The following is a 25023-nucleotide window of genomic DNA, read 5'->3' as shown; positions in this document are numbered from 1 at the left end:
GATGACAAGTCTGTCCATGCCTTGAAATCGTACGCCATGGCTGTAGGATCTGAGGCAGGGTGTAGTTCTGCCATGGACATGAAGGATGAAGCTTCTGGTCTTTTCTCTGTGGACGTGGGGACATTTTCTGACAGTGGTAAAAAGTTGGGAGAGGTTGAAGGCGTGTTTTGGGCTGTCAAAGCACAACTTTCTGGTGTATTAGAAGAAGTTTCCTCATTAATGCAAAAGGTTGATATGGGACTGAGCATGGTGATGGGACTGAACAAGATGATCACGTCTTCCACTGCTGCATCCATGCGGGTTCCCGAAGTCTCTATTATGGGAAGGGACGTGCTTGGTTTAAAAGAGGGGACGTTGGTCTCCATTGGGTCAAAGGATGGGGATGGACTTGGGTTAAAAACACGGGCTGCTTCTAAAGCCCATGACCCACGGCCCACAAGCTCACGGGCAGGAGTTAGTGTAAACATGGATGGGGCTCTGAGCCTCCCCATGGGCCAGCCCATCCAAGAAGCAAGCCCGAACCCACGGGCTGAGGACACGCGGGTGGAGAACCCATCCACCGGCGCATCACGGGTCCTACGGGTTACCAATCAGTCGGCTAACTGTGACCCGCCGGTACAGTCTTTGCCGGCGATTTCCCCGACCACCTTGCCGGCGCAGAAACAGCCGACGAACACGGTGGTTAACTCGGTCCTGCCGGCGTCCTCCCCAAAGGCATCAACTGAGCCTTTTTCCGATGTCAATCAGTTGGCTAACTGTGACCCGCCGGCACAGGCTTTGCCGGCGACTTCCCCGACCACCCTTCCGGCGCAGAAACAGCCGACAAACACGGTGGTTACCTCGGTTTTACCGGGGTCTTCCCCAGAGGCGTCGGCTGAGCCCTTTTCCCCTGTACAGGCCACGCGTTTGGACTCCATCAGTGGTTCTCAGGCCACCGCTCCTTCCCCACGGTCACAGAAGGGGCCGACGGTCTCCGGCGACCACTCGGCTCCTATTCTGACTTCCACCCTTGCCGTTGACAGTTCTAAAGGGATGAAACTCTCTCTTCCACTGGGGCCAAACGTGGGTGATGCTTCCGGTACTTCTCAACATTCTTTGGGTTTCTCTAAGTCACTCTCAAGGATCCTGGAAACTGAGTTGGAAGTGGCTGACAACTCCTCGGTGGATGGGAGTACTTCGGATGAAGGGTCACTATACGGTTCTGATCTCCAGCTGGTATGTAAGGAATTTGGGGCAGACGCACTAGCAACCGATCTGTATGTACCTGGGGATACGCCAAGTCCTTTACGCTCATTGCCACCAACAGAACCTTCGGCTGATCCACAAGTAGATTGGATTTTTCAGAAGATTAAGGATATGAGCCATTGTTTAGGGATGTCTTGCGTGGGCTATGAGGATCAGTTGCAAGCTCTTCTCATCGCAATAAAATCAGGCCAACCTTTACTTGCTAGATCAGCAATGAAGAAGGATAGGGAACTCAAGAGACTTGCTTGCTCCATTAACTATGATGCACGAGAGGGTAGCGCGTGCAGAGGACGGCACAAGGATAGGGTGAATCTTGGCGAACCATGAAGCCCAAGATTCTTTCTTGGAATGTTCGTGGCTTAAATGACCCGAACAAGCGCCTCAAAGTGAAGAACCTATTACGGGATTGGAAAGCGGATATTATCTGCTTTCAGGAGACAAAATTAAAATTTATTGACAGGCACATAATAAGAAACTTGTGGAATTGCCCTTATGCAGGATGGACCACTCTTGTTTCTAAGGGTGCTTCAGGGGGTATCATATTAATGTGGGATAAGCGAGTAGTCAATCTCGTGGAGGACTTTGTCGGGGAATTTTCGTTAGCATGCTCTTTCTCGAATGTGGATGATGACTTTGTTTGGGGTTTTGCAGGAGTTTATGGGCCAAATGATGATAATAGCAGAAAACTTCTCTGGGATGAGTTAGCTGGCCTATGCTGTTGGTGGGATATTCCGTGGTGTATCGGGGGCGATTTCAACATCACTCGGTTTCCGAGCGAGCGGTCGGGGGTTTCTAACTTGGGTTCAGCTATGGCTGACTTCTCAGCCCTTCTCTTTGACCTAAACTTGGTGGATCTCCCTTTGGCAGGGGGAGATTTCACTTGGTCAAACGAAAGAGCTTGGTCGAGATTGGATAGGTTTGTTGTCTCTCCTTCCTGGGAGACTCACTTTCCCAACTTGTGTCAGAAGCGGCTTCCTCGGCTTTGCTCGGATCATTTCCCCATATTACTAGATTGTGGAGGTCTTCAGGAGGGACGAAGATACTTTAAGTTCGAGAACATGTGGTTAAAGGTTGACGGATTTGTTGAAAAAATCCATTCGTGGTGGGCCTCTTATCTCTTCACAGGCTCTCCTAGTTTCGTCTTAGCAGGAAAGCTTAAAGCATTAAAGAACGACCTCAGAAAATGGAATTTGGAAGTCTTTGGGCACATCAAAGACCAGCGGGACAAACTCTTTACGGAGTTACAGCAGCTGGATGAGAGAGAAGTAGATATGACGTCATCTCTTGAGGACAGGACTAGAAGACTTGTAGTACTTTCAGAGCTGGAAAAAATCACACTCATGGAGGAAATCTCGTGGAGGCAAAAATCACGGGCCCTTTGGTTAAAGGAAGGGGATAGAAGCACAAAGTTTTTCCATAGGGTCGCTAACTCCCATAGAAGGAACAACGCTATAGAGGTACTTCATGAGGATGGCAGGGTTATATCGGGTCGAGATGAAATTAAGAACCATGTTGTCCGCTCCTTTGAGACGCTTCTGACAGAGCAGTACCTTTGGAGACCCAAGACGGACGGCCTAGCTTTTGACTCCATTGACCACACTACCGCCGCATGGTTGGAGAGGCCCTTTGCAGAAAATGAGGTGTTTGGTGTGATAAAAGGTATGAACAAAGATAAAGCCCCAGGACCGGATGGCTTTCCAATGGCTTTTTTTCACACTTGTTGGGAAGTTGTTAAAGAGGACATCATGAAGGTTTTCTTGGAATTTCACTCTTTTATGAATTTTGAGAAGAGCCTTAATGCCTCCTTCATTGCTCTTATTCCCAAGAGAGCAAGATCGGTGGAAGTAAATGATTTTCGCCCTATAAGTTTGATAAGTGGAGTTTACAAGATCATCTCTAAAGTCCTAGCGAAGCGGTTGAGCGAAGTCATGGGGAAGATTATCTTGAAGTCACAAAACGCCTTTGTAAAAGGAAGGCAAATTTTAGACTCGGTCCTCATTGCCAATGAATGCCTAGAGAGTAGAGTCAGAACCGGCACTCCAGGTATCTTGTGTAAACTGGATATGGAAAAGGCCTTTGATCATGTGAACTGGGATTTTTTGTTGTATATTCTTAGTAGGCATGGTTTTGGGACAAGATGGTGTCAGTGGATCAAGCACTGTATTACAACAGCCAGATTTTCTGTTTTGATCAACGGCACTCCCGAAGGCTTCTTCAACAGCTCTCGGGGTTTGAGACAAGGGGACCCTTTATCCCCACTCTTATTCATCCTTGTCATGGACGTACTGAGTAGAATGTTGGACAGGGCAGTGGTTTCAGGCTTCATCTCGGGTTATTCGGTGGGCGGTTCAACACGTGGAAGCATGGTGGTTTCTCATCTCCTCTTCGCCGATGATACGCTGATTTTTTGTGATCCGGATCTGGATCAGATCCGCTCCCTCAGAGCACTTCTTCTTTGCTTCGAAGCTGTATCTGGTCTCAAGGTGAATTTATCTAAGTCGGAAGTAGTCCCCGTTGGCTCGGTTAACAATTTAGGGGAAGTGGCTGCCATCTTGGAATGCAAAGTCGCAACATTACCAATGAAGTATCTCGGACTCCCTTTGGGAGCCCCCCATAATTCTAAGGTAATGTGGGAAGGAATCGTGGAGAAAGTTGAAGGCAAACTCGCGGGATGGAAGAGAATCTACTTGTCAAAGGGCGGGAGAATCACACTTATTAAGAGTACGCTATCCAATCTTCCAACGTATTTCCTCTCACTTTTTCCAGTGCCTGCAGGGGTTTCGAATAGACTGGAAAAGATCTTTCGTGACTTTCTATGGGGAGGCTTAGAGAATACAAAGAAGTTCCATTTGATCAAATGGGAAAAAGTATGCACCCCATTATCTTGTGGAGGTTTGGGCCTACGAAATTTGAGAACCTTCAACAAGGCACTCCTTGGGAAATGGTTATGGCGCTTTCATCTTGAGGGAGACGCTCTTTGGAAAAACATCTTAGAAATCAAATATGGGTGTGCATGGGGAGGTTGGTGCTCAAATGAAGTCAGAGGGGCCTATGGTGTGGGAGTTTGGAAATATATCCGGAAGGGCTGGGATGAGTTTCTTGGCAACTGCAGGTTCGAGGTGGGAAGAGGCACGCGGACAAAATTTTGGCATGACCGTTGGTGTGGAGACGTGATCTTGAAAAATGCTTTTCCCTCTCTTTATAGGATCGCGTTGGATCAAGGTTCTTCAGTGGCTGATTATATGTGCATTAATTCTGACTCCATCACTTGGTCTGTGAGTTTCACCAGAGCTGTACAAGATTGGGAGATGGGGGACATCACTGAGTTCTATAGAGTGCTATACTCGCTGAAGCTAAGGGCAGGAAGGGAGGACAAATTACTTTGGACTAGCACAGGGAACAAGAAATTCTCGGTCCGCTCATACCATAAAGCCTTGTCGACACACTCTTCCAATACCTTCCCCTGGAAGAGCATTTGGAGGAGCAATGTTCCCCTCAAAGTCGCTTTTTTTGGTTGGGTGGCCTCCCATGGTAAAATCTTAACAATCGACAAACTAAGAAAGCGTGGATTTTACGTAATGGACTGGTGCTACATGTGCAAACGCAACGGCGAATCGGCGGATCATCTTCTCCTTCATTGTGAAGTAGTTAAGGCTTTATGGGATGCAATCTTCTTGAGGCTTGACATTGCATGGGTCATGCCCAAGAGGGTGATAGACCTATTGTCTTGTTGGCAAGGGATTAGGGGCAATCGCCAGATCGCTGCTGTATGGAAGATGATACCTTTGTGCCTAATGTGGTGCACATGGAATGAAAGAAATGGCCGCTGTTTTGAGGATAAGGAGCGTTCCCCGGACAGCTTTAGGGACTTTTTCTTTCATACTTTGTTACTTTGGGCCCACTCTATTGTATGGAATGGCACGGGATTTAATGACTTGTATGCTACTATCCGTAGCACGTAGTTTTTGTAACTAGGCTTTTCTTGTATACTCCCTGTGTACTCGGGCTTTGCCTATTTACAAGGATCAATAAATTTTCTTTTTACCTATCAAAAAAAAAAAAAAAAAGCTTGTAGACAAGTAGTTACAAACTCCATAGCATTCCAATGAACTGGGATTTGTAACGAAACTTAATGGTATGCCAATTCTCTCTCCTTCCCTAGCTTTTGTTTGGTTAGAAAATGTAAAGCTGGGTTTGTATGAAAGACAGAATTTTGGCTCAGGCGTACTTCATATTTGTAAAAACTCTAGTTTTGGAACCATATTTAACAAGGCTACCAAGTTTAACAGATTTCCAGATTTTCTACAATCTGTGTCATGACTTCGCAAAATCAGGTTAGAAACAATTCCGCATTGTTCATAGGGGTGACATGTCATCTTATCATCTAACATGAGAGATGCATGCAACCTTATTTATGAGGGACTGACAGAGCAAGTTCACTACATCCTAGCAGCTTGATAGCACCTTACTAGTCAATGGGGGTCTATAAGAACCAAATGTTTTTGGAGACATGGATCCTTAAGGGCAAAGTTTTGATCATGAAGTAACGACTTTCAGGGAGGAAAAAAGTCCTCTGAAGTTCTATCTGATCTGTCTAGATTTCCCTATAAGCTAAAGTGAAGATTAAACTAATAATTCCTTGTGGCATGAGATGTTAAATGAGCTGTTACTATCTTGGATTATGAGATTTTCTGTTCATAATACCTTATGCATTAGGAGGTTTCTTGTAACTTCTTGTTGTGCCACTGAAGGCTTTGCAAGCAAGCTCTGAAGGCCAGACTGATATAACTCTTCCTGAAAGACCTGTGGTGCATGAACAACTTTGGGTAGATAAATATGCTCCAAGTTCATTTCCTGAGCTTCTCAGTGATGAACAGACAAATCGAGAGGTAAATATATCACATGTAATTTTTCTGAAAGCTTACTAAAAGTAAAATTTTCTGGAAAAGGATTTATTTTATAAGTCTGATGTTTCCTTTGACTATTTTCCTCATTGCTTAACTCTTGATAGTTTTCCTACTTCAGGTCCTCTTGTGGTTGAAACAGTGGGATTCTTATGTTTTTGGATCTGAAATTAGGAGTACATCAGATGAGGTTTTGTCTGCTTTGAGAAGACATTCTTCTATTGCTCAACATCAAAAGCATCTTAATTCAAATTTTCTGAGGAAGAACAGAGGACCGAAATGGCACAATGAAAGATTTAGAAATTCAAACCATTTGGAGAATGAGAGTAGCAATTTGCAAGGCCTTCAAGACTCATGGAATAAGAAGTCAAGGCTAACTGGCCTGCCAGAACAGAAGGTAGAAATGAAAAGGGTTTGAATTATTTTTTGTCCTGGCAGATATATTTCATTTTCTTTCTCCTTCGTTCTTAAAGAATTGCAGAAAATCCTATAAATATGCATTTCTTTTAAAGATGTCAATTGGAAAACGGTTAAACTATTGTTATATTTAACTTTTTCTGGCCTTTTCTCCAAAAAAAAAAAAAAAAAAAAAAACCCAAAAAAACTCTAGAAATTCAAGGGAAGTTCCCCCCAGTCTGATGACCCCTAGAAATTATTGGCACCTAAGAGGATTTGAACCTTAGACTTGAAGGTACACTTGTGGGAAACTCCTTGCCGAGGTCCTGTGCATCCTCGAGATTAGTCAGGACTTTCTTCTCGGACACCCGGTGCCAATTTAAAAAAAATTTGTTTGGCCTTTTCTCATGAAGTATTTTGGGATTGCCTGGTAGACATGTTTGCGTCTCTGTGATTCTCGTGTATGCTCTTTATGAGAAACTACCTAAGGCCAAAATGGCTTTACCCATACTTATAAAAAAAAAAAAATTTATGAAAAGAAATAAAATGGGTTTTTACTAACAAATATACGATAGTGGAGAACCTTAATTGTCTTGTCAATCTGCACTCAAATATATTTGGACAATGTGCTACAGCCTACAAAGTAACCTCCTGATCTATCAATTTTTTCCGGTGAAGCTGAAGTATTGAAGTATTCCACATGTAGCCATCTAATAAGAAGTCTTTGGGCCTTGATTGAATTGCTCAGTACAAACTGTTTATTGGTGCATGTGGTTGAAATTTTGAGTTCTGATATGGGTTTGATAGACATTTTTTCCCCTTCAATTGAAGAGCTACTAATACTCTTTTAACTCGACGACTTAAATTTACATCTTTTTTTCCCATCATACTTAATTTTAATGTTAGAAGCTTTGGGATATTCATGTGTGATGAAATACCCTGCTTGTATGTAGTAAACTCATTCTAAAGGAAATATATTTGCTTTTGGACTTTTTGAAATTACGCTGTAGGGTGATATATTTGCCTTTTGGAGTCTTTGAAATTATGTTGTAGAGTGATCTCTCTACCCATTAACTTATCATGGATGCTGTTGGGTGTGCTATTAAATCAATTCCTGTTTGGTTTTTGGCCTAGCCTAACATAAAATGAGGTTGAGGTCTTGGAATAAAAGGATTTACATGGAAAGAAAAAAGTGCTTTTCTTTGATTGGAAAAGAGGAGGGGCCTTTACGGCTTTGTCCAAACTCCACTGGACGAGAGTATGCTCTCTTACATTAGAAGCATTTAAAGTATTTTTTTCTTTAAGAGAAGCATTTTAAGTATTAGTTGTAAATAAGTGTGTTTTTTCGTTGATAAGTTGCATAGTTGGTTTAGAGAGCGAAATATAGCTTTTGAATCTTCTATCACACTAATGGTAGGTTGGTGACTGGTAAGAATTTCAGAATGTAGCCTTGCTGCTGTGGGTGATTTTAGGAAATAATTTGAGGAATTTTCTAGTGGGCTATTTTTGAACATTGAAAAGAGGCAACCATCAGATTTTGGCTTGATTGTAATCATGACTGGGATCCTCATTCTCTTTTATGGACCTTTTTACTACAACTTATCCAGAAGCGATGATGCCAAATATGGCAGTGAAAATGCCATTTAGATCAGCTCTTTTTTTTTGGGTGTTGGGGGGGGGGGGGGGGGTGAATTGGACATTAGTACTTTGTTTTGTTATGTAAGAATTGAGATTATTCAGTGAGGTAGCTTGTGAAATCTAAAGATGCAGAGATTAGGTTCATAATTGGTTTATTTCTCACTCTTTTGCAGACTCTGTAAGGAAGATTATAAGGAAGACTTAGGGATCATTGGCACTTGAAAGATCTTAAAATTCTTTGAATAGTAGAGAAATGGTTTGAGTTAAGATGTTTTATTGGGTTTTGGGAAAAGAAAGGAAAAAATTGAATAAAAATATTATAAAGTTAAAAATTGTTTGAATATATTTTTTTTGAAGTTTGAAAAATTTGTATTGATTTTTGTGTTTTTTTTTGAAATTTATAAATGTTGTATGATTAGGTAATGATTAGATGAAAAAGTTGAAGATTTGAAATTGAAAAGTGTATATTTCCTACGTAGTTAGGGCATTCTTTGTACTTCATATGGCTTTGCCTATTCTTTTATTAATACACTTTGATTACTTATCGAAAAAAGTCTTGTGTTAGAGTGATGTTGGGAAGGAAATTGTGACAAGTTTTTGGGAAATTTTGAGAATTTCTCTTCTCATCTCATTTACCAAACGTACCCTTAGAAAGAAGATACGAATTGATGCTTTTTTCAAATTCCAAGAACACTGCCTATTTTTGTATGGACCGTGACACAAGTGTTGTGAGATTTAACTTTTCATCGACCCCTGAAAAAAACTTTATTACTTTATGAAGTGTTAACTGTTCTCGACCTATAATTTACAGTTGATTGACTTTTTATTTGTGGCAGATATGCTAGTGTAGAAGCTTCACTTATTTTTAATGTTCATTCAACAAGCAGAAGAACAAAGTATAACTAAGGAGTTACAAGGTGAACGGGAGATGGGTTTCTCTTTAATGGACATGCTTGACATGCTTGTATGACAAGAGACATGTCGGACACATGTCAAACCCACACTTGCCTCTACACTTGAGTTATACTCCAACTAATGGCCATTGTACTTCTTATCTCTGCTATTAGTACTAACATCCATTTATTTTTGCTGGATTTTTCAGCTCTTGATCAGTAGGGCTTGGAGGCAGGTAACCGTTAGCTGACCTGCCTGCCAAAACCGCCCAGTCTGCTCGGCAATGGGCTGGTGGATTAGACTAAAAAAATTGATAAACATGCGGGGGCGGTTGGGTCCACCAAAAATTATATATATAATATAATGTTAAAAACCCTAATATTCTATCCTCTCTCACCCCTCATTTTCTTCCTCCAGCCTCACCCTCCTCCCTTGTCACAAATCAAACACGCCTTTCTTGTTTCTCCTCCTCTTCTTTCCATCTTCTCTCCATTCCTACTGCACAGCTCTTGCTTACCCATGGTGCAGTGGGTCTCTTTGCTCAATGCAGTAGATCTCCATGTGCACTGAAATGGGATCTGGATTTTTGGTTTATTTTTTGTGCAGATTGCTGTGATTTGATTTTTTGGTTCATTTTTTGGATTCTGGAATGGTTTGGAAGGCTGCAACAAGGTCTGGATGTCTGGATTTTTGAAGGTCATGTGCAAAGAGGATGCCAGATGGGTTTGATTGTTGGGGGGCTAGGTGGTGTGTGCTGTTTTATCTGCCTGTTTGGCGGGAACGGTCAGGCTGGGTTTCAGGTGGGGGCCAGGATGGGCTGAACAATGCCTAACCCGCAGGCCAGGGTGGGTGGTGGGGGAGTATTTGTTTAGGGAGGAGTAGCTCTGTTTAGGTATTATTTGTTGTATCTCCAATTTGATCTAGGACAATTTTTAGATGCTCTCGGGATTATTTAGCATTTTTCAATCAATTTAATGCCATGAATGAGATTTTGCTTTTTTAAATAGGTGATGCCATGAATGTCTTATATTTTTCTTCGATCAATAAATAAGAACTTTATTGATTATAGCCATGAATGTTTTTTTTTAAAGGTAATCAAGAATTTTATTCATAAGAAAAGGAAGCTTAGCCCAAGTACACAAGAAGAATACATGAGAAGTACCTAACTAGGGTTTACAACTGAAAGTAGAAAATCATGGACATTTAGTCATTAAAATCAATGACCCACACCCATAAGAACAAAGTTTTAAAGAAGAGAACTTAGCTCATCCATAGTCTTGTGATCTTCAAAGCTGCAATAATTTCTCTCGCCAAATACACCAACACATACATATAGGGGCTATCTTCCACATTGCTGCCACTTGAGGTTTGCCTTGGATTCCACTCCTACTTGCTGGAAAATCCACCAGCCTACAAGGCATGGCCCATGATAATCCTATTCCTGCAAAAAAATCACCCCACATGGTCGTGGCCACTTCACAGTGTAGAAGTAGGTGATCTACTGCTTCCCGATTTACATGCAACACCATTACATTACATTTCCTCATATTGTCAGTAGTAAGAATCTTGTCTAGGGAGGCTGTCCAAACATAAAAAGCTCGTTTTGAGGAGCTTTCCTCTTCCATATTATAATCTATCGAAAATTGATCATGCCTTGGCTAGTTAGACCTTGGTAGAACGATCTAAATGTGAATCTACCTTTCTTGGAAGGGCTCCAACTGATCTTATCTATGGTGCCCTTAGTCACCTAGCGGAATATAGTAAGGCAAAGAACTCAGTGATAACCTCCAACTCCCAATCTTGTGCTAGACTAATGAAATCTACATTCCATTGAGGGGAACCATGATAGGAGACCAAGATATAAGCTACTAAAGCATCCTTCGTCCGTACAAGCTCAAAAACATCAGGAAATGTTTCTTTGAGGCTTTGTTCATCGCACCATTTGTTGTGCCAAAATTTGGCTCGAGAACCGTCACCTACTTCAATATGTGAATGGCTTAGGAAAGTCTCCCATTCTTTTCTAATGTGTTTCTACAAACCCACCCCATATGGTTCATGTACCACATTCGAGCACCATCCTCCCCAAACTTTGAATCTATTACTAACTTCCATAGGGCCCACTTTTCTTGTTGGTGCCGCCACAACCATTTACCCAATAGAGGCCGTGAATGCTTTATCTTTACAACACCCATGTTATGATAAGTTTGGTTTGGTTTTCTTTTGTATCTATACATGCAGATTGTTACAAGGTGCTAGTTGATTAGTAACTTTCTTGTCAATTCTTGTGCTTGCATTTATTGTCCTGATTTCTTTCACCCTCATTTATTTGTTCATATGCAGTAGCATAAGAACTTTTTGAATATTCCAAAAGCTGTCAACTTTATGTATTGAAAGCCAAGTAGCATCTGAATATATGACCATTGCAGATTCTCTTACTTTGTGGCCCCCCCGGACTTGGAAAGACTACGCTTGCACATATAGCTGCTAAGCATTGTGGGTATCATGCAGTGGAGGTTTTGTTCTTACCTTTTACTCTTGCATATGTACATATTTAAGAGAACTTAGGCCAATTCATCCGTTGTCTGAATATGTTGAGACAAGTACCTTCATCTGCTTGCCATAAGTAACATCATCTGCCTCGCTGTGGTGAATTTAACATCTTTTGCTTTGTTACATTAATGGTTATTTTGTAACTGTGGTTAAATAAAATATTTAGATTTTATAATTGATAGTTCCTTCTATGCATATAAGATTTTATTGTTTTAAGTGGCTCATTTCGCCCTCAGCGTTATTGTGTAAGATGGAATCCAATTGTTAGGTCTAAAGCTTTGTTGGGAAAATACTCTTTCTGCTCTCCAAGTAACAGATGTCTTACACTTCGCATTTCAAGCCACTAAAACTAGCACATTGCACTCTCCAACTATAAAAGAACTGACAACTAGGAGAGTCGTTCAATTATGACTGTTAAGGTGGATTGGGGACAATAGGTGGCGTGGCACAATTTTGACGGCCAGCTTTTAACATAGTTATGTTGCATCTACTTATTAAAAAAAAAAACCATAGTTATATTGCATCTTTTTGGTAGTTCAGTGGTTTGGGGTGTTAGTTTTTGTATCCTGGGAGTAAAGTGTAAAACACCTGTTTGTTGGATGGTGGGAAGTGTCTATTCCCCAAAATTTATTTGCCTAATATTTTTTCATTCAAATTATTGTCTTTATATTTTTCATTTCTTTTAGGTTTCAGGGTACAATTTGTTAGTTTTGATATTCTGGGATGCAGTGTAATGCACCTATTAGTTGGAGGGTGGAAATTGTATTTTATGTATACTTTATTTGTCTTATATTTTTCATTCAAACCATTTTTTTAAATATTTGTAATTAATTAAGGATCTTGTATTTTAGAGGTTCATTTTGCAACCTCTGTAGCTTTCTTTAAGTTTTCTAACGTTATGGTAGAAGTTTTGTGCCATGTAGGTTAATGCTAGTGACGATCGGTCATCATCAACAATGGAAGCTAAAATTCTTGATGTGGTCCAGATGAACTCTGTTATGGCTGACTCAAGGCCGAAGTGTTTGGTTAGTCTTTATTTGGCAATATTTCTACATTTTGGTTCTGTTAGTATGAGTTCTGATGAGATAATTGTCTGTGTTTTCTGTAGGTGATTGATGAAATAGATGGAGCTCTCAGTGATGGCAAGGGTGCTGTGGAGGTTCTTTTAAAGATGGTAATTTATATGGGTTTCTATTGTTAGAGATAAGTTCTTCTAAAACGTGTGTATTAGGAGTCTAGGACCATGCATTTACTTGTTTAGTCATACGTAATTAATCTTATTCAATTTATCTTTTTTGAGAAACTTGTTTGTTTTTGTTTCTTTATTGCATACTATGGGTATTACTGTTTCTTCATGCTTCATTTACCATTACCAGCATAGCTAGGAACATAAATGGTTTTTCCGTTGCTTGACCACCACATCCTGGTATTATACTAAGTCTGCCATGAGTAAATCGTACAATACTGTTACTACCAAAACAATATTCTAATGATGTAATTGTTTAAGTGAGGAAATCCCTATAATACTTTATTAGCTTATACTCTCAGGCTGTCAAGTTTCGGCTGGTGGGAATCTGTGAATTTAAGAAGTCCCATCCATCAATTTTGATTCAAGTTCCTTTCTAAAATTGCTTTTCTCTTCTTTTATAGCTCATTTCTGGTGTTATGATCTTTGAGATTAGTAAAATCAGGGGTTGAATGAAGGATCTGAAACTGCATAGGCTGCGTAGCTGTCATCAGTTAATACACTTACGCATAGTTGAATATCTTTTCATCTTCTTTGGTTCAACTGGATCTTTCTCTTGTCTTGTAATTAGTCTTTTCAGTTCTAATGGGCATGGAACCAAAACCCTTACATATTAGGTTATGCTGGTTCATCTACATGTCTTACTCTATAATTCTGTTCTATAATCTAATTAAGTTTTGTCCACGTAGGTGTCTGCTGAAAAGAAGTCTGATATGGGGAAGGAAAATGTTGCTAAGGAAGAACAATCAGGAAAGAAATCCTCAAAGAAGGGACATAAAACAGCATCACTATCAAGACCTGTGAGTTTGCGCGATGGTTATACATAATTTATTAAATTTTTGTTCCAGATATCATTATCATGGGCTGTCTTTGTAGGTAATTTGCATATGTAATGACCTATATGCGCCTGCCTTAAGAACATTGCGTCAGGTAGCAAAGTAAGTTTCTTTTGCTATTAATTATTTATGCACAATAAATTTGGTTAAATAAGAAAGCTGTAATACTAAAGTATAATGCTTCCTTCTACTTCCTCTGATAAATTTGATTATTATCAAAACAATGGTGCATTTTAAGAGCAAAACTGACTTTCTTTTACCCTTTTTTTTGGGTGTTGGGGGGGGGGGGGGGGATGAACTGGCAATCTGACATGGCTGCAGATTAATACTTTGTTGTGCATGGACAAATGTTACATAGTTACATCTCAGGATTTTTATAATTGTACAGATAGCAGCTCATGAATTTTCTCAATTATTAAGCTTATTTAAGTTATCAAATTTAGCACATAAAAATTAATAAAGATTTTATTTAATGCTACAAACAGGAAGTCAAGACTTCAATCCTACCAAGTGTGGAGTATTGTCTCTTCCATGCACGATGGAACTGTTGTTATTCAAACCTTCAGCTGTGAATTTGTGGATATAATGCGTACCATATAAACAACAAAAAAGAAAAAAGGGTCCGGGGGGGGGGGGGGATAATCACTTTTGTTCTTTTGTGTCCCTTTCTACTTTGCCTTCTTAATCCTGTTCTTTTTTTTTTTTTTGGTCTATGAACATTAAAGCCAATATCTTTTTTTGATAAGCAAGAAGATATTTTATTGATATTGAAATAGTCACAACCCAAGTACACATGAGGTATACATGTGATTATACCCAGTCAGGAACTAGAAACGGATACAAGGAAATCAAGAAAGTGGAGACCATTACAGTCTATATTTTATAAAATAATTGCACATCAGGCACAAATCTCTTCGTTAGGATTCTGTTACTTGTATTATTTGTTGTTTTAAGCAAGCCTTGGGTCTTAGACTGTCTAGGCTGAATGGAAATAATAGGGTATAAAGCTTTGGTGGTGCCGATTGGTTTGGTTTTGTCCTATAGATTGGAGGTTTATTCCTGGTTGGCAGGAAATTTAGTTACATGGAAGAGTAAGAAGCATAAGGAAGTAGCAAGAATTGGTGCAGAAGCCATGAATAGGGAGATGACTCACCTCTTAACGTGGCTGTTCAAATTTTCTTCAGGAGATTTGTGATAATTAAGCCCCAATTTATGTTGTCACCAATTTTATATTTCATGACAGAGCCATTTTAACTAGAAATCTCTACATCATTTGTGAAGTCTGAACATCAACTTTTAGATATTTTTACAAAGTCTTTGGGTCATAATCAGTTAGAACTTATCTTTTTTTTATTGACGCCGGGTGTCCGAGTCTACTCCAAGAACTAAGTCTCAATTAATTCTGGGGGTGCACAGACTCTCGACTTATTTTTCATAGTTGGGCGTATGTGATACATATATTCCCCGTTTAAGGGGGAGTGAGAATATAAGGTGGATGGCGTTATTGTAATAAAGTAGAGGCTAAAGAGTCTATTGTAACAATTTTGTAATTCTCTGTAATTGAACCATGCGAGGATGGGAAGTAACCTCTTGCTCGGTAAACCTTTTGCTCGGTAAACCTTATTCTCAACAACAAGCAAAGTTCTCAATTGTAGTTTCCTATTGTGTCCTTAGTTTCCAATTAGAGCAAGGCATGGTTGGATGTGCTCCATTATATTCCTAGTTTTTTCATAGGGGTTAAATGTTGTTGAGATTTGATTCTGGTTGTGGTTGATTGAAAAATGGAGATAATGCTTTAAATTGGTATGAATTCATTCAAGGGCTCTCTGTCTCTCATTTTAATAATATCAGTAACAATATCAACTAGTTTTAAGTGATTCCCTTGTTAGGCTTTTAAGGCTTTTGCATGTTTCTGTACATCTTTGTTGTGCTGTTTGTGGATAATGTATTGTTCAATTTATACACAATAATTTTTTATCATATACATCCAGAATTCTTGTGCAATTATGTTTATTTGCTTGACAATACATGCTTGTCTTCTTACAGGGTTCATGTATTTGTTCGTCCAACAGCTAGCCGTGTGGTAAGCAGGTGACAATCTACCTAAGTTATGATTTAATGTGATACGGTAATATAATTCTATCGATTATTGTTTACCGTGCTTGAATCCTAACTCATTGGGATTGGATACACGAATCATGTTTTACCATACAACCCCATCCAATGCCATTCTATTTCATTTTTGACAATCATGTCTTGCCCTTTTCTCATTACTTTTACCCATGTTATTTTTTTACTTGATTGGTGCTAGCGTGACTTTTGTACATATATGATATACCTTGATTTCCTATTCAATCTCTCTTGTTGTTACCTATTTATCTTAACTATGTGTTAGAGTTGAGTTGACTTTTTGCAATTCTAATGATTTATTTTTGGATAAGATAAGTTCAATTCTAATGATTTTGTCCCTTGGTTATATATCATTCTATATTTAGTTCACTGAACAATAGTTGCTCTTTCTAAACAGGAAGGGGAAAAACTGACATTTTGTCTACTTTTTCTTGGTATATATTTTGTAGCAGTAACTACATAGTTGAATATCGTATATGAACTACATTACTTCACTTATTGACCCCTGGTTCGTTAGATTTCTTTTCATTTAGATTGGGTGAAAAACTATTTTGCATGTTAGACCTTGTTAGTACCTGTATATCTTTTTTTTGATGAATAAACAAGTTTTATTAATCAAAAACGGATGGCAAAAGCCAGTATTACAAAGAGGCAAGATGCCCTAACTAGGTAGGCACAATAGAGACAAGGAACTCTTGAAGAGCCATGCCATTGAAGTCAACGGCTATAGCCCAACTACAAAGAGTTCTAAAAAATAAAACTTTAAGCTCCTCTAACGATCTCGCCTGAACTTCGAAAGTCCTTTCGTTGCGCTCCTGCCACAAACACCACATAATGCAGAGGGGGATCATCATCCAAATAGCTTTAATAGGTTGCCGACCTCAGCTTGCTCAACAAGCCAAGGCTGTCTCCACGGTTTTTGGCATGACCCAAGCCATATCTAGTCGACCAAAGACTTCATTCCAGAGACTCCTAGCTATATCACAATGCAAAAGAAGGTGATCCACCGACTCTCCGGCTCTTTTGCACATACAACACCAGTTTACGATAATAATCCTCCTTTTCCTCAAATTGTCGGTGGTAAGTATCTTATCTAAGGAGGCCGTCCAGAAAAAAAAATGACACTTTGGGAGGGGCCTTATGACGCCATATCTTTCTCCAAGGAAACTGAAAATTAGGCTCTTGAGTGAGGGCCTTATAAAATGATCGCACGGTAAAAATACCTTTACCTGCAGGAATCCACCATAGAGCATCCTCTTGTTGTCTTTTTGGTCTAACGGAGTAGATAAGGCTGTAAAAATCTGCAAAACTGCTCATTTCCCAGTCTTGTGCCCTCCTACTAAAATTGACATTCCAAAGAAGTTGACCCTCCGCTGCCTCCATGACTTCTGCTTCCAAAACGTCCTTAGCACTTGCCAACTGGAAGAGCAAAGGGAACCAATCTTTCAAAGCCTTGTCTCCGCACCAGACATCGCTCCAGAATTTTACTCTAGAACTCGTTCCCAATTGGAGTTTAGTGAAGCGGCTGAACGCCCCCCACCCTCTTCTTATGTGTTTCCATAAACCTACTCCATAGGCCCCTCTTGCTTCTCTGGTACACCAATCCCCCCATAGACCCCTATATTTCTTCTCAATCAACAGTTTCCACAAAGAATCTGGTTCCCTGGAATATCTCCATAGCCATTTGCTTAGCAAAGCACGATTGAAGACCCTTAGTTTTCTGACTCCCAAACCTCCCCCCGAGATAGGACGGCAAATCTGCTCCCACTTAACCAGGTGAAACTTGAACTCATCCCCCAAACCCCCCTATAGAAAATCTCGCTGGAGCTTCTCAATGCGGGCCGCCACACTTGCTGGTAAGGGAAAAAGAGATAAAAAATAAGTGGGTAAATTAGAGAGTGTACTCTTTATCAATGTAATCCTTCCACCTTTCGACAAATACATTCTCTTCCACCCCGCCAAATGCCACTCGAATTTCTCGATAACTATATCCCAAATCGAAGGGGAAGTAGTACGTGTATATCTGATAACTATTCTGATTCTGTTTAACAAATGTCGTATTTGTTCTCTTCTTTGATTCTGAACATTTTCTCATATGTGGTTATTACAGGCTCAAATATATTTGTAACAAGGAGGGAATGAAAACAAGTTCCATTGCACTCACTGCACTTGCAGAATATACAGGTGAGTCATATCTCCTCGTATTATCCTATTTGATTCCCCAAGATATTCATATTGCCAATGGTACAAAATCAATTTTCAAAGTCATATTGGTTGGTGTACTGTTTGTTGTCTTGTTAGATACCCTTATTGCATTTCAAAGTTCTATGCCTATTCCCTCCAGCCTTCTTGTTTTCATTCTTTTTTGTTTTCTAACAGAGTGCGATATACGCTCATGCTTGAATACTCTTCAATTCCTCAACAAGAAGAACGAAACACTCAGTGTGGTAAGAATTTGATGTGATTTCGCTCCTCTGAACTAATTTTCAAATCGGAGTGTTTGCTAGACTCTGCAATCTTAAATAAATCCTAAGATTTACATTCTTCTTTGGGTGGTTGTGCGGATTGGAGAAATAAGTTGCTTGTGCAGGAGGTAATTATCCTTCTAGGATTACCTCATTTGGATACTTGAAAAAGGAAGTCAAAGTTTTCTGCTGCACTGTTATTGTGCTTAGTTTGTGAAGTGTTATGCTGGTGTTGGGTCTAATACCAAGCACTTCAGTTTAGGAAAACAAGTATTGATAATTATTAAATATGGTACTTTTCACTGAAGCCATGTTCTTGTGGAAGAGAGAATATTTGGACTGAACAAGGATTCATCGATCAGACTCTGGTTGATTTTCATATCTATACCTCCTGACATTTTGTGTCGAGCATCTCACTAGCTGCCCCCATATTTTATACCCTTCAAAAGTCTCAGTTTGGAGTTTTATTCTCAATGTTTGTGCTTTTTTTTTTTCCTTGTTGTTGGGGCAGGGGCTTTAAAACTTTGCTTAATATTGAGACTTATATATTTGGTATTTTCATTAGCGTAAGAACATTTTGGTTGAGCAATTAATGCTGGTTAACTTATTAGCATGCTTTACTGGCTCTCAGTTGGAGATCGGTTCTCAAGTAGTTGGCCGGAAGGACATGTCAAGAAGTGCATTTGATATCTGGAAGGAGGTAATCCAGAAGTAAATTCCATAACGTGTTTCTAGCTACTTGCAGTTCATTCCAACCATTTTTTTTACCGTGGATTCTATTATGTTTAGGTTTTTCAAAGGAGACAAATGAAGCGGGAAATAAAATCTAATAATAGTTCCAGCCGTAAGTGCAATGAGTTTGACCTTTTGCACTCCCTCATATCTAACCGGTATGTAGCTACTTCCTGTCCACATCATTTTGTCCCTCTTATATTTTAAAACATACCCTTTTGCTTAAGTGTCATTGACCATGCAGTGGTGACTATGATTTGATATTTGATGGGATCCATGAAAACGTTTTGCATCTCCATTATCATGATCCACTGATGCAAAAGACTGTAAGCTTACGTCAGTTATAGATATTTACTTGATATGTCTATTGAATATTAGGCTTTTACTGAATGTTTTATAAGAAGGCATATGACTTTTGTACTCATGTTATGTGAAGGTGAAGTGCTTAAATAGCCTTGGTGTTTCTGATATGATGCACCAATATATCTTGCACACGCAGCATATGGCTCTTCTTGGTAACTACATTCACGACCTATCATTGTTACCTTCCACTATTGAGTATAATTTCAATGAGTATAATTTCAATTAGATTATTACTGAATTTTGTCTTTTCTGCAGTTTATCTTCCCCCTAGTGTAATCTCTGTGCATCATCTAGTAGCCCAACTTCAAAAACCTAGCATCGAATGGCCCAAGTCGTATCAAAGGTATCTATATCTCTGAACAGCTTTATGTAAAGCATTGCCTTTACCATTTCTTACTAATACATCTTTACAATTCTTTAGATACCGAACGATGTGGTTGGAAAAGATGGAGACTGTAAGGTCTTGGCACTACAAAATTCCACCTTATATTTCAAGGCACATGTCAATTAAGTCTTTTGTTGAAGACTTGATTTCTCCATTATTGCATATTCTGTCACCACCAACTCTAAGACCGGTAATGTACTTGTATTTTGTTTACTCTTCCTTTCTTTTGGTTATTCCATTTATTTTCCTTTCTTCTTAACCCTGACTGCACCTAATGTTTGCAATTAGTTTTCACTTCTAGAGACCTAATGCTTACTCTATGGTTGTGTCTCTGGTTCGGACCAGACCAGACTGCTTTGGTTCGGTCCGGTTGTCCTTATCTGGTCCGGATCGATCGAAACCAGTTGTTTTTCTTGGTCCAAAGGAAATATCTTACACCCCTGCATATTGCCATGGTTTCTCATGTGGTCTGATATCACTCTCAGGTGGCATTGCAGTTACTGTCAGAAAGAGAAAAGAATGATCTGGCTCAGCTGGTTAGCACCATGGTTTCCTACGCAATAACATATAAGAACGTCAAATCTGATCCTCTGCCCATTAAACCGAGACATGAATCAGCTTTGGAAGCCTCATCACTTTCTTTTGATCCTTCGATTGATGACTTCGTTGGCTTCAAGGTTTGAGTTGGATACTGTTTATTGTACACAAGAAAAGGGGTTAGAATTCATTTCATTTGATATATTTATTAATCTTATAATCTGATTTGAACATCTTTTTCTAACAATCGAAACAGGACTATAATTCTGGTCACTGTGTGCTAGCTTTAGCCATGAAGCAGGTTTTGTTACATGAGGTGAGTCGTATATTATTGAAGGTTATTTGAATTGTTCATTAATATTTTAAATCATCTCTGTTATATGTACTGGTTCCATGAAACAGCTTAATTATGTTAAAAAAATCTCCCTTGACTTGGAGAATAAGGAACTATTATGGCCCTTAAGATTTAAGAATGATCGTTTACTTATAAAAACAAAAAAGATTTAAGAATGATCGTCGAAAACTTTGATGTGGGAACACCCTTGGCTTGGAGAACAAGGAACTATCATGGTCCATAAGATTTAAGAATGAAGATCATTGAACTTTGATATGTTGGGATTTGTTCCCAGCAATTAAAGGACCATAAACTTTGAGATAGCTTCCATCGTCTTTAAGATAACTTTTTCATAAAGGTGTTGCATTTGACTGCAATGGTATCTTTAGGTCCAATTTGGAGGTGAGGTTTATGTACCAGAATTCCCCATTCCCACCCTTTCCTCTCAGAATTTCAAATTAGTGTTCTAGCATTAAACCATGTAGCCTACTGGACATGTATCGGCAAGGAAACTTGTTTAGCGTATTTTATGAACACTCAGTACTTTGCCAGGCACACTCTGTCAGTGCCCTCTTTGAATGACATACTGAAGGCATGAATTTCAAGGCTAGGGAATTGTTTGAGTTATAACTGTCACGCCCCAATGGAAGGCTCAAGCCACATGACCTATACTTCAAAAAGACTAGTCAATGATACAATTCGAGCCTCATTGGAACATTATAAAGAGTAAGAACTTATCATTTCCAAGCAATGTGAGATTCTGTACAACACCTACCCTTATCACATATCAAAATGGGCCATTTGTAACGCTTCAATGGAAGGTCTTTACTTCAAAAAGACCATTCAATGATACAATTGAAGCCCTATTGATATATATAAAGAGCAAGAACCTCTCATTCCCAAGCAATGTGAGATTCCATACACCACCTACCATTATCACTTATCAGAATGGTATTACATAACCAATCTCAAGAAGTTTGAGCTTTCAAGCCTGTGCCTAGGTGCATCTTTGATTAGCCTCATCTTAAGGTGTTCCTTGGGATTTGAACAAATTCAAAGACTCCAAGAACCAGTGTGAGGCTATATTGGTTTGCACCATTTTTGGAGTCCTCGTGACAGTTTTAACAGCTGTTCTCTAATCTCTGGAATAATTAGTTAACTATTTGAAACACTAGTTCACCTCAATAAAGGTGTTGCCCTTTGATATGAACCTAAATAAAATTTGCTATACTTCTAGCTGCTTGCAAACTGAATCTGATGTCATGTAATGAAATTTTTATGTTTTCAGGTTGAAAAGCAAAAGATCTTGCAAGTAAGCATCAGAAGATCCATGCACACAACAGATGGATGCACCAAGGAAAGGTTGGATTTTGTAAACATGGAAACCAGCAGAGCTCCAACTACCAACACTAATGATGTGCCAGTAAATGCTGAGAAAAACATTGGAAATGAAAAGATTATGTTAAATATTGGGCTCTGCAATCCAAGTACTTCCAAAATTTCGTCAAACTTGGCTTCCAGTGAAAATAATTCAGCTGGTTTGAAACTGAAATCCCATGGAGATCAGAAAAAGCCTTTTCGTGGTTCCTCTAGTTTCTTTGACAGGTAGGCCTATGCTTTTTATTATTAATTCTAAGCTATACTTCTATAAAAAAAATCTATGCTATAAGTTGACAGGTAGACCTGTGTTGCTTTGTTTTACCGGTACTATAAGCTAATAATTTCTGTTTTAGTTTTTATTATTTTACTTTTCTATTATAATCACTACTACTAAAATTTACTGAGTAATTAAGTGAAAAATCTGATTCCAGCCATTTTCTGTCATTTCAGCCATTTAAAGCTGATTAGCAGTAGCTACCTTTTACAACAATGATTAATTCGATAAACCTATGTTTTGCTATGAAAGCATTAGCGTCTTTTATTCTTAGTAATAGTTTGGACGCTTCTTTTCATGACAAGTAAATTATCTTTATTATGTTTATGTTTTCTTTGTTGTTTGTCATGGGATTGACTCGTTAACAATAACACTTGGCACTTAGCTGATTTCGTCTGGAGAACACAGTTTGATAAGGCTGCTTTTAATAATTTTGGTGAGAAAGCCTGTGTTGAGCGGGCCCATCACTTAAAAATTTTATAGCTCTAGCTCTCCTACTGTAATTTTTTAGGTTCATTCCCTTGGCTGTTTTGATCTTTAGATCGAATGTATACATATTACTTGATGGTTAGAATGCAAATTCTTTTGTTGTTTTCAACTACTTTACGAAATTGATTTCATGAAAAGAATAGTTCTGTTGTATCTAGCATTTGAAAGGGATCAATGGTTGGGTGTTGGCAAATAATGGATGACAATTAGAATATGCACTAATTACCTCCAACATATCCTAAAACCAGGTTTAAGAAGTTGAGTAGTAAAGGATCTCAGACTACTGATATGGCTGTGAAGAAAGAAGTGACTTTGGAGAGAGATTTGCGTCCACTGCTATTTAAATTTAACGAGGTACATGATTTACTTGTACTTGAATTACTTTGTTAAATGCAAATTATGCACATAATGTCAAGGAATACCCTGTTGTGGGTTTTTTCACATATGTTGGACCAAAACTAGGTGACCGCTGGTTAAACTAAAAGAGGCACGACACTCTTTTGAATTGATCTAGTGTGCATTTAGACATAGTGTCAATTTAATTGCCTCACTTCATTTCAATTGTTTGATTTCTCTTTTTATCACTTCTAGTTGCATGTTGTAGTTTTTTTCTTAATTAGGAATTTTCATATACCTCCTTCGAGGTCTGTCAAAAATGTATAAGAAGCCATTTCTTGTCCTTTAACAAATGGTCCTCTCCATGCATCGTTGAAATGTGAAATTTCTTTTGTTTGATAAAAATTTAAAATCAACCCAATTTGCATTATTTATAAATATATTAAGAAAAGGGGAAAAATATATTCCACCCTTTACTTAACAGACATTTTACAATTTGCAACCCAAATTATCCAAACTGATATATTGCACCTCAAACTAACAAAAAGTGAAACCCTCCATTAAGAAGACCATAAAAAACTGGTACTTGAATTCTCTATTGATAACTAAAAAAATCTTCTTCAATTTTGGATAAAATAGGTAATTTGACACAAATGGTCGGATCTTAATGATGGGTGAACTTTACTAGGCATAGTTTGTTGTGTGAAGTGTAACTTGCATGTTAGTTGAAGCGTGGAAAGATCAATGGTGCTTAGTTGTGATGTGGGTTCTGACTTCTGAAAATTAAGCTAAGATGGGCATGATTGAGGGGATTAATGGGATTGAGGTTAGTGAATCTGATCATGGCTAGTGAAAGATAGAGAGCGTATAAGTGTAGAATGCGAGGGATATATCATTCCAAATGCAAATATTGAACTTTGTAGTGATCATGCAGCCTATAGGCACGATATTCATCTATGTTACTGAGTTTTATTAAGTAAAGGATATTCTTTAGTTACCATCTGCTGCTCCTCACAACCATGTCATCTTAAGGGCTTTTGCAGCCAAAACTATGCAAAGCAAGTACACGTCATGTCATCCTTTATGCTAGCAAGTACTTGTTTCTTTGAGTACCATTGATCTATTGATTTCACATGTTAGGAGCTCCTACATTTGACTTCCTTTGAGGGAAGTCTGGATTTCTGGAACCCGTTTCTGTTCACAATTAACATTTAAGTAATGATAGATTAGGAAAAACAAAACAATGAAGTAATGATAATCTGAAGGGGATGCTCTCTATCAAATCTTTCTTTCCTATTTTCCTGCAGGGTTTCACAAATGCTGTTAAAAGGCCAGTTCGAATTCGTGACTTTCTTCTGTGATGAATCTCAATTCTTGTAAGCGATATGAAATCATTCTTTTCTTGCTTGTTAATAATATATGTATATATATCAGCTTCATTCCGTTGACTGGATGCCAAAATTTTCCGTAATGTTCACAATGGAATTCAATACACAAGGTTTCTCCTCTATTAATGTGACTAGTTGCACACCCTGAGTGGTAATAAATTGTTGATTTTTTTATTTTATTTTTAATTTCCTTTCTATTTTTCAATATTGTTCATGTTCTGATACTGGAGTTGTCTAGAAATGACCCTATTTGAATACTAATTGTAATTAATTAAAAATAGAGCAAATAAAAAGAAGGATTATAGAAGGGAAATGATTTGTACTTTTTTAGAGTAAGCCTTGTACTCCTTCAAAAAAAATTAGCAAATATGGGATTAAAAAAAAAATCAATTTAATCGTGTGTTTTTTCAAAGGGAGTGCGGCACTTGCATATGTACTGTATCTAATATCATTAATTAATCTACATTATGTTTCAACTGTTTTTGAACTTAAAGTGGCCAA

General features: G+C 38.6%; 1 protein-coding gene across 2 annotated transcripts in view; it reads left to right on the top strand.

Moving 5' to 3' along the window:
• LOC122316336 (chromosome transmission fidelity protein 18 homolog) overlaps positions 1–24701 on the top strand; it is a 29555-nt gene extending 4854 nt beyond the window's left edge. For both annotated transcript variants that reach the window (XM_043132868.1, XM_043132874.1), the window contains exons 3-23: positions 5997–6134; positions 6271–6546; positions 11504–11590; positions 12551–12652; positions 12736–12801; positions 13563–13673; positions 13750–13811; positions 15756–15800; positions 17950–18023; positions 18219–18286; positions 18936–19004; positions 19094–19194; positions 19281–19362; positions 19473–19551; positions 19655–19742; positions 19821–19974; positions 20270–20461; positions 20578–20637; positions 21944–22260; positions 23047–23152; positions 24442–24701. In XM_043132868.1, coding sequence (XP_042988802.1) covers positions 5997–6134; positions 6271–6546; positions 11504–11590; positions 12551–12652; positions 12736–12801; positions 13563–13673; positions 13750–13811; positions 15756–15800; positions 17950–18023; positions 18219–18286; positions 18936–19004; positions 19094–19194; positions 19281–19362; positions 19473–19551; positions 19655–19742; positions 19821–19974; positions 20270–20461; positions 20578–20637; positions 21944–22260; positions 23047–23152; positions 24442–24495 — 2331 coding nt within the window. In that variant the 3' untranslated portion in view covers positions 24496–24701. The remainder of the gene's footprint in view (positions 1–5996; positions 6135–6270; positions 6547–11503; positions 11591–12550; positions 12653–12735; positions 12802–13562; positions 13674–13749; positions 13812–15755; positions 15801–17949; positions 18024–18218; positions 18287–18935; positions 19005–19093; positions 19195–19280; positions 19363–19472; positions 19552–19654; positions 19743–19820; positions 19975–20269; positions 20462–20577; positions 20638–21943; positions 22261–23046; positions 23153–24441) is intronic.
• The last annotated feature ends 322 nt before the right edge of the window (positions 24702–25023 follow it).

Source organism: Carya illinoinensis, chromosome 1 (assembly GCF_018687715.1).
Source record: "Carya illinoinensis cultivar Pawnee chromosome 1, C.illinoinensisPawnee_v1, whole genome shotgun sequence".
NCBI classification, from domain to species: Eukaryota; Viridiplantae; Streptophyta; class Magnoliopsida; order Fagales; family Juglandaceae; genus Carya; species Carya illinoinensis.
The sequence above is the reverse complement of the archived record's forward strand: the minus strand, read 5'-3'. Positions and strand labels throughout refer to the sequence as shown.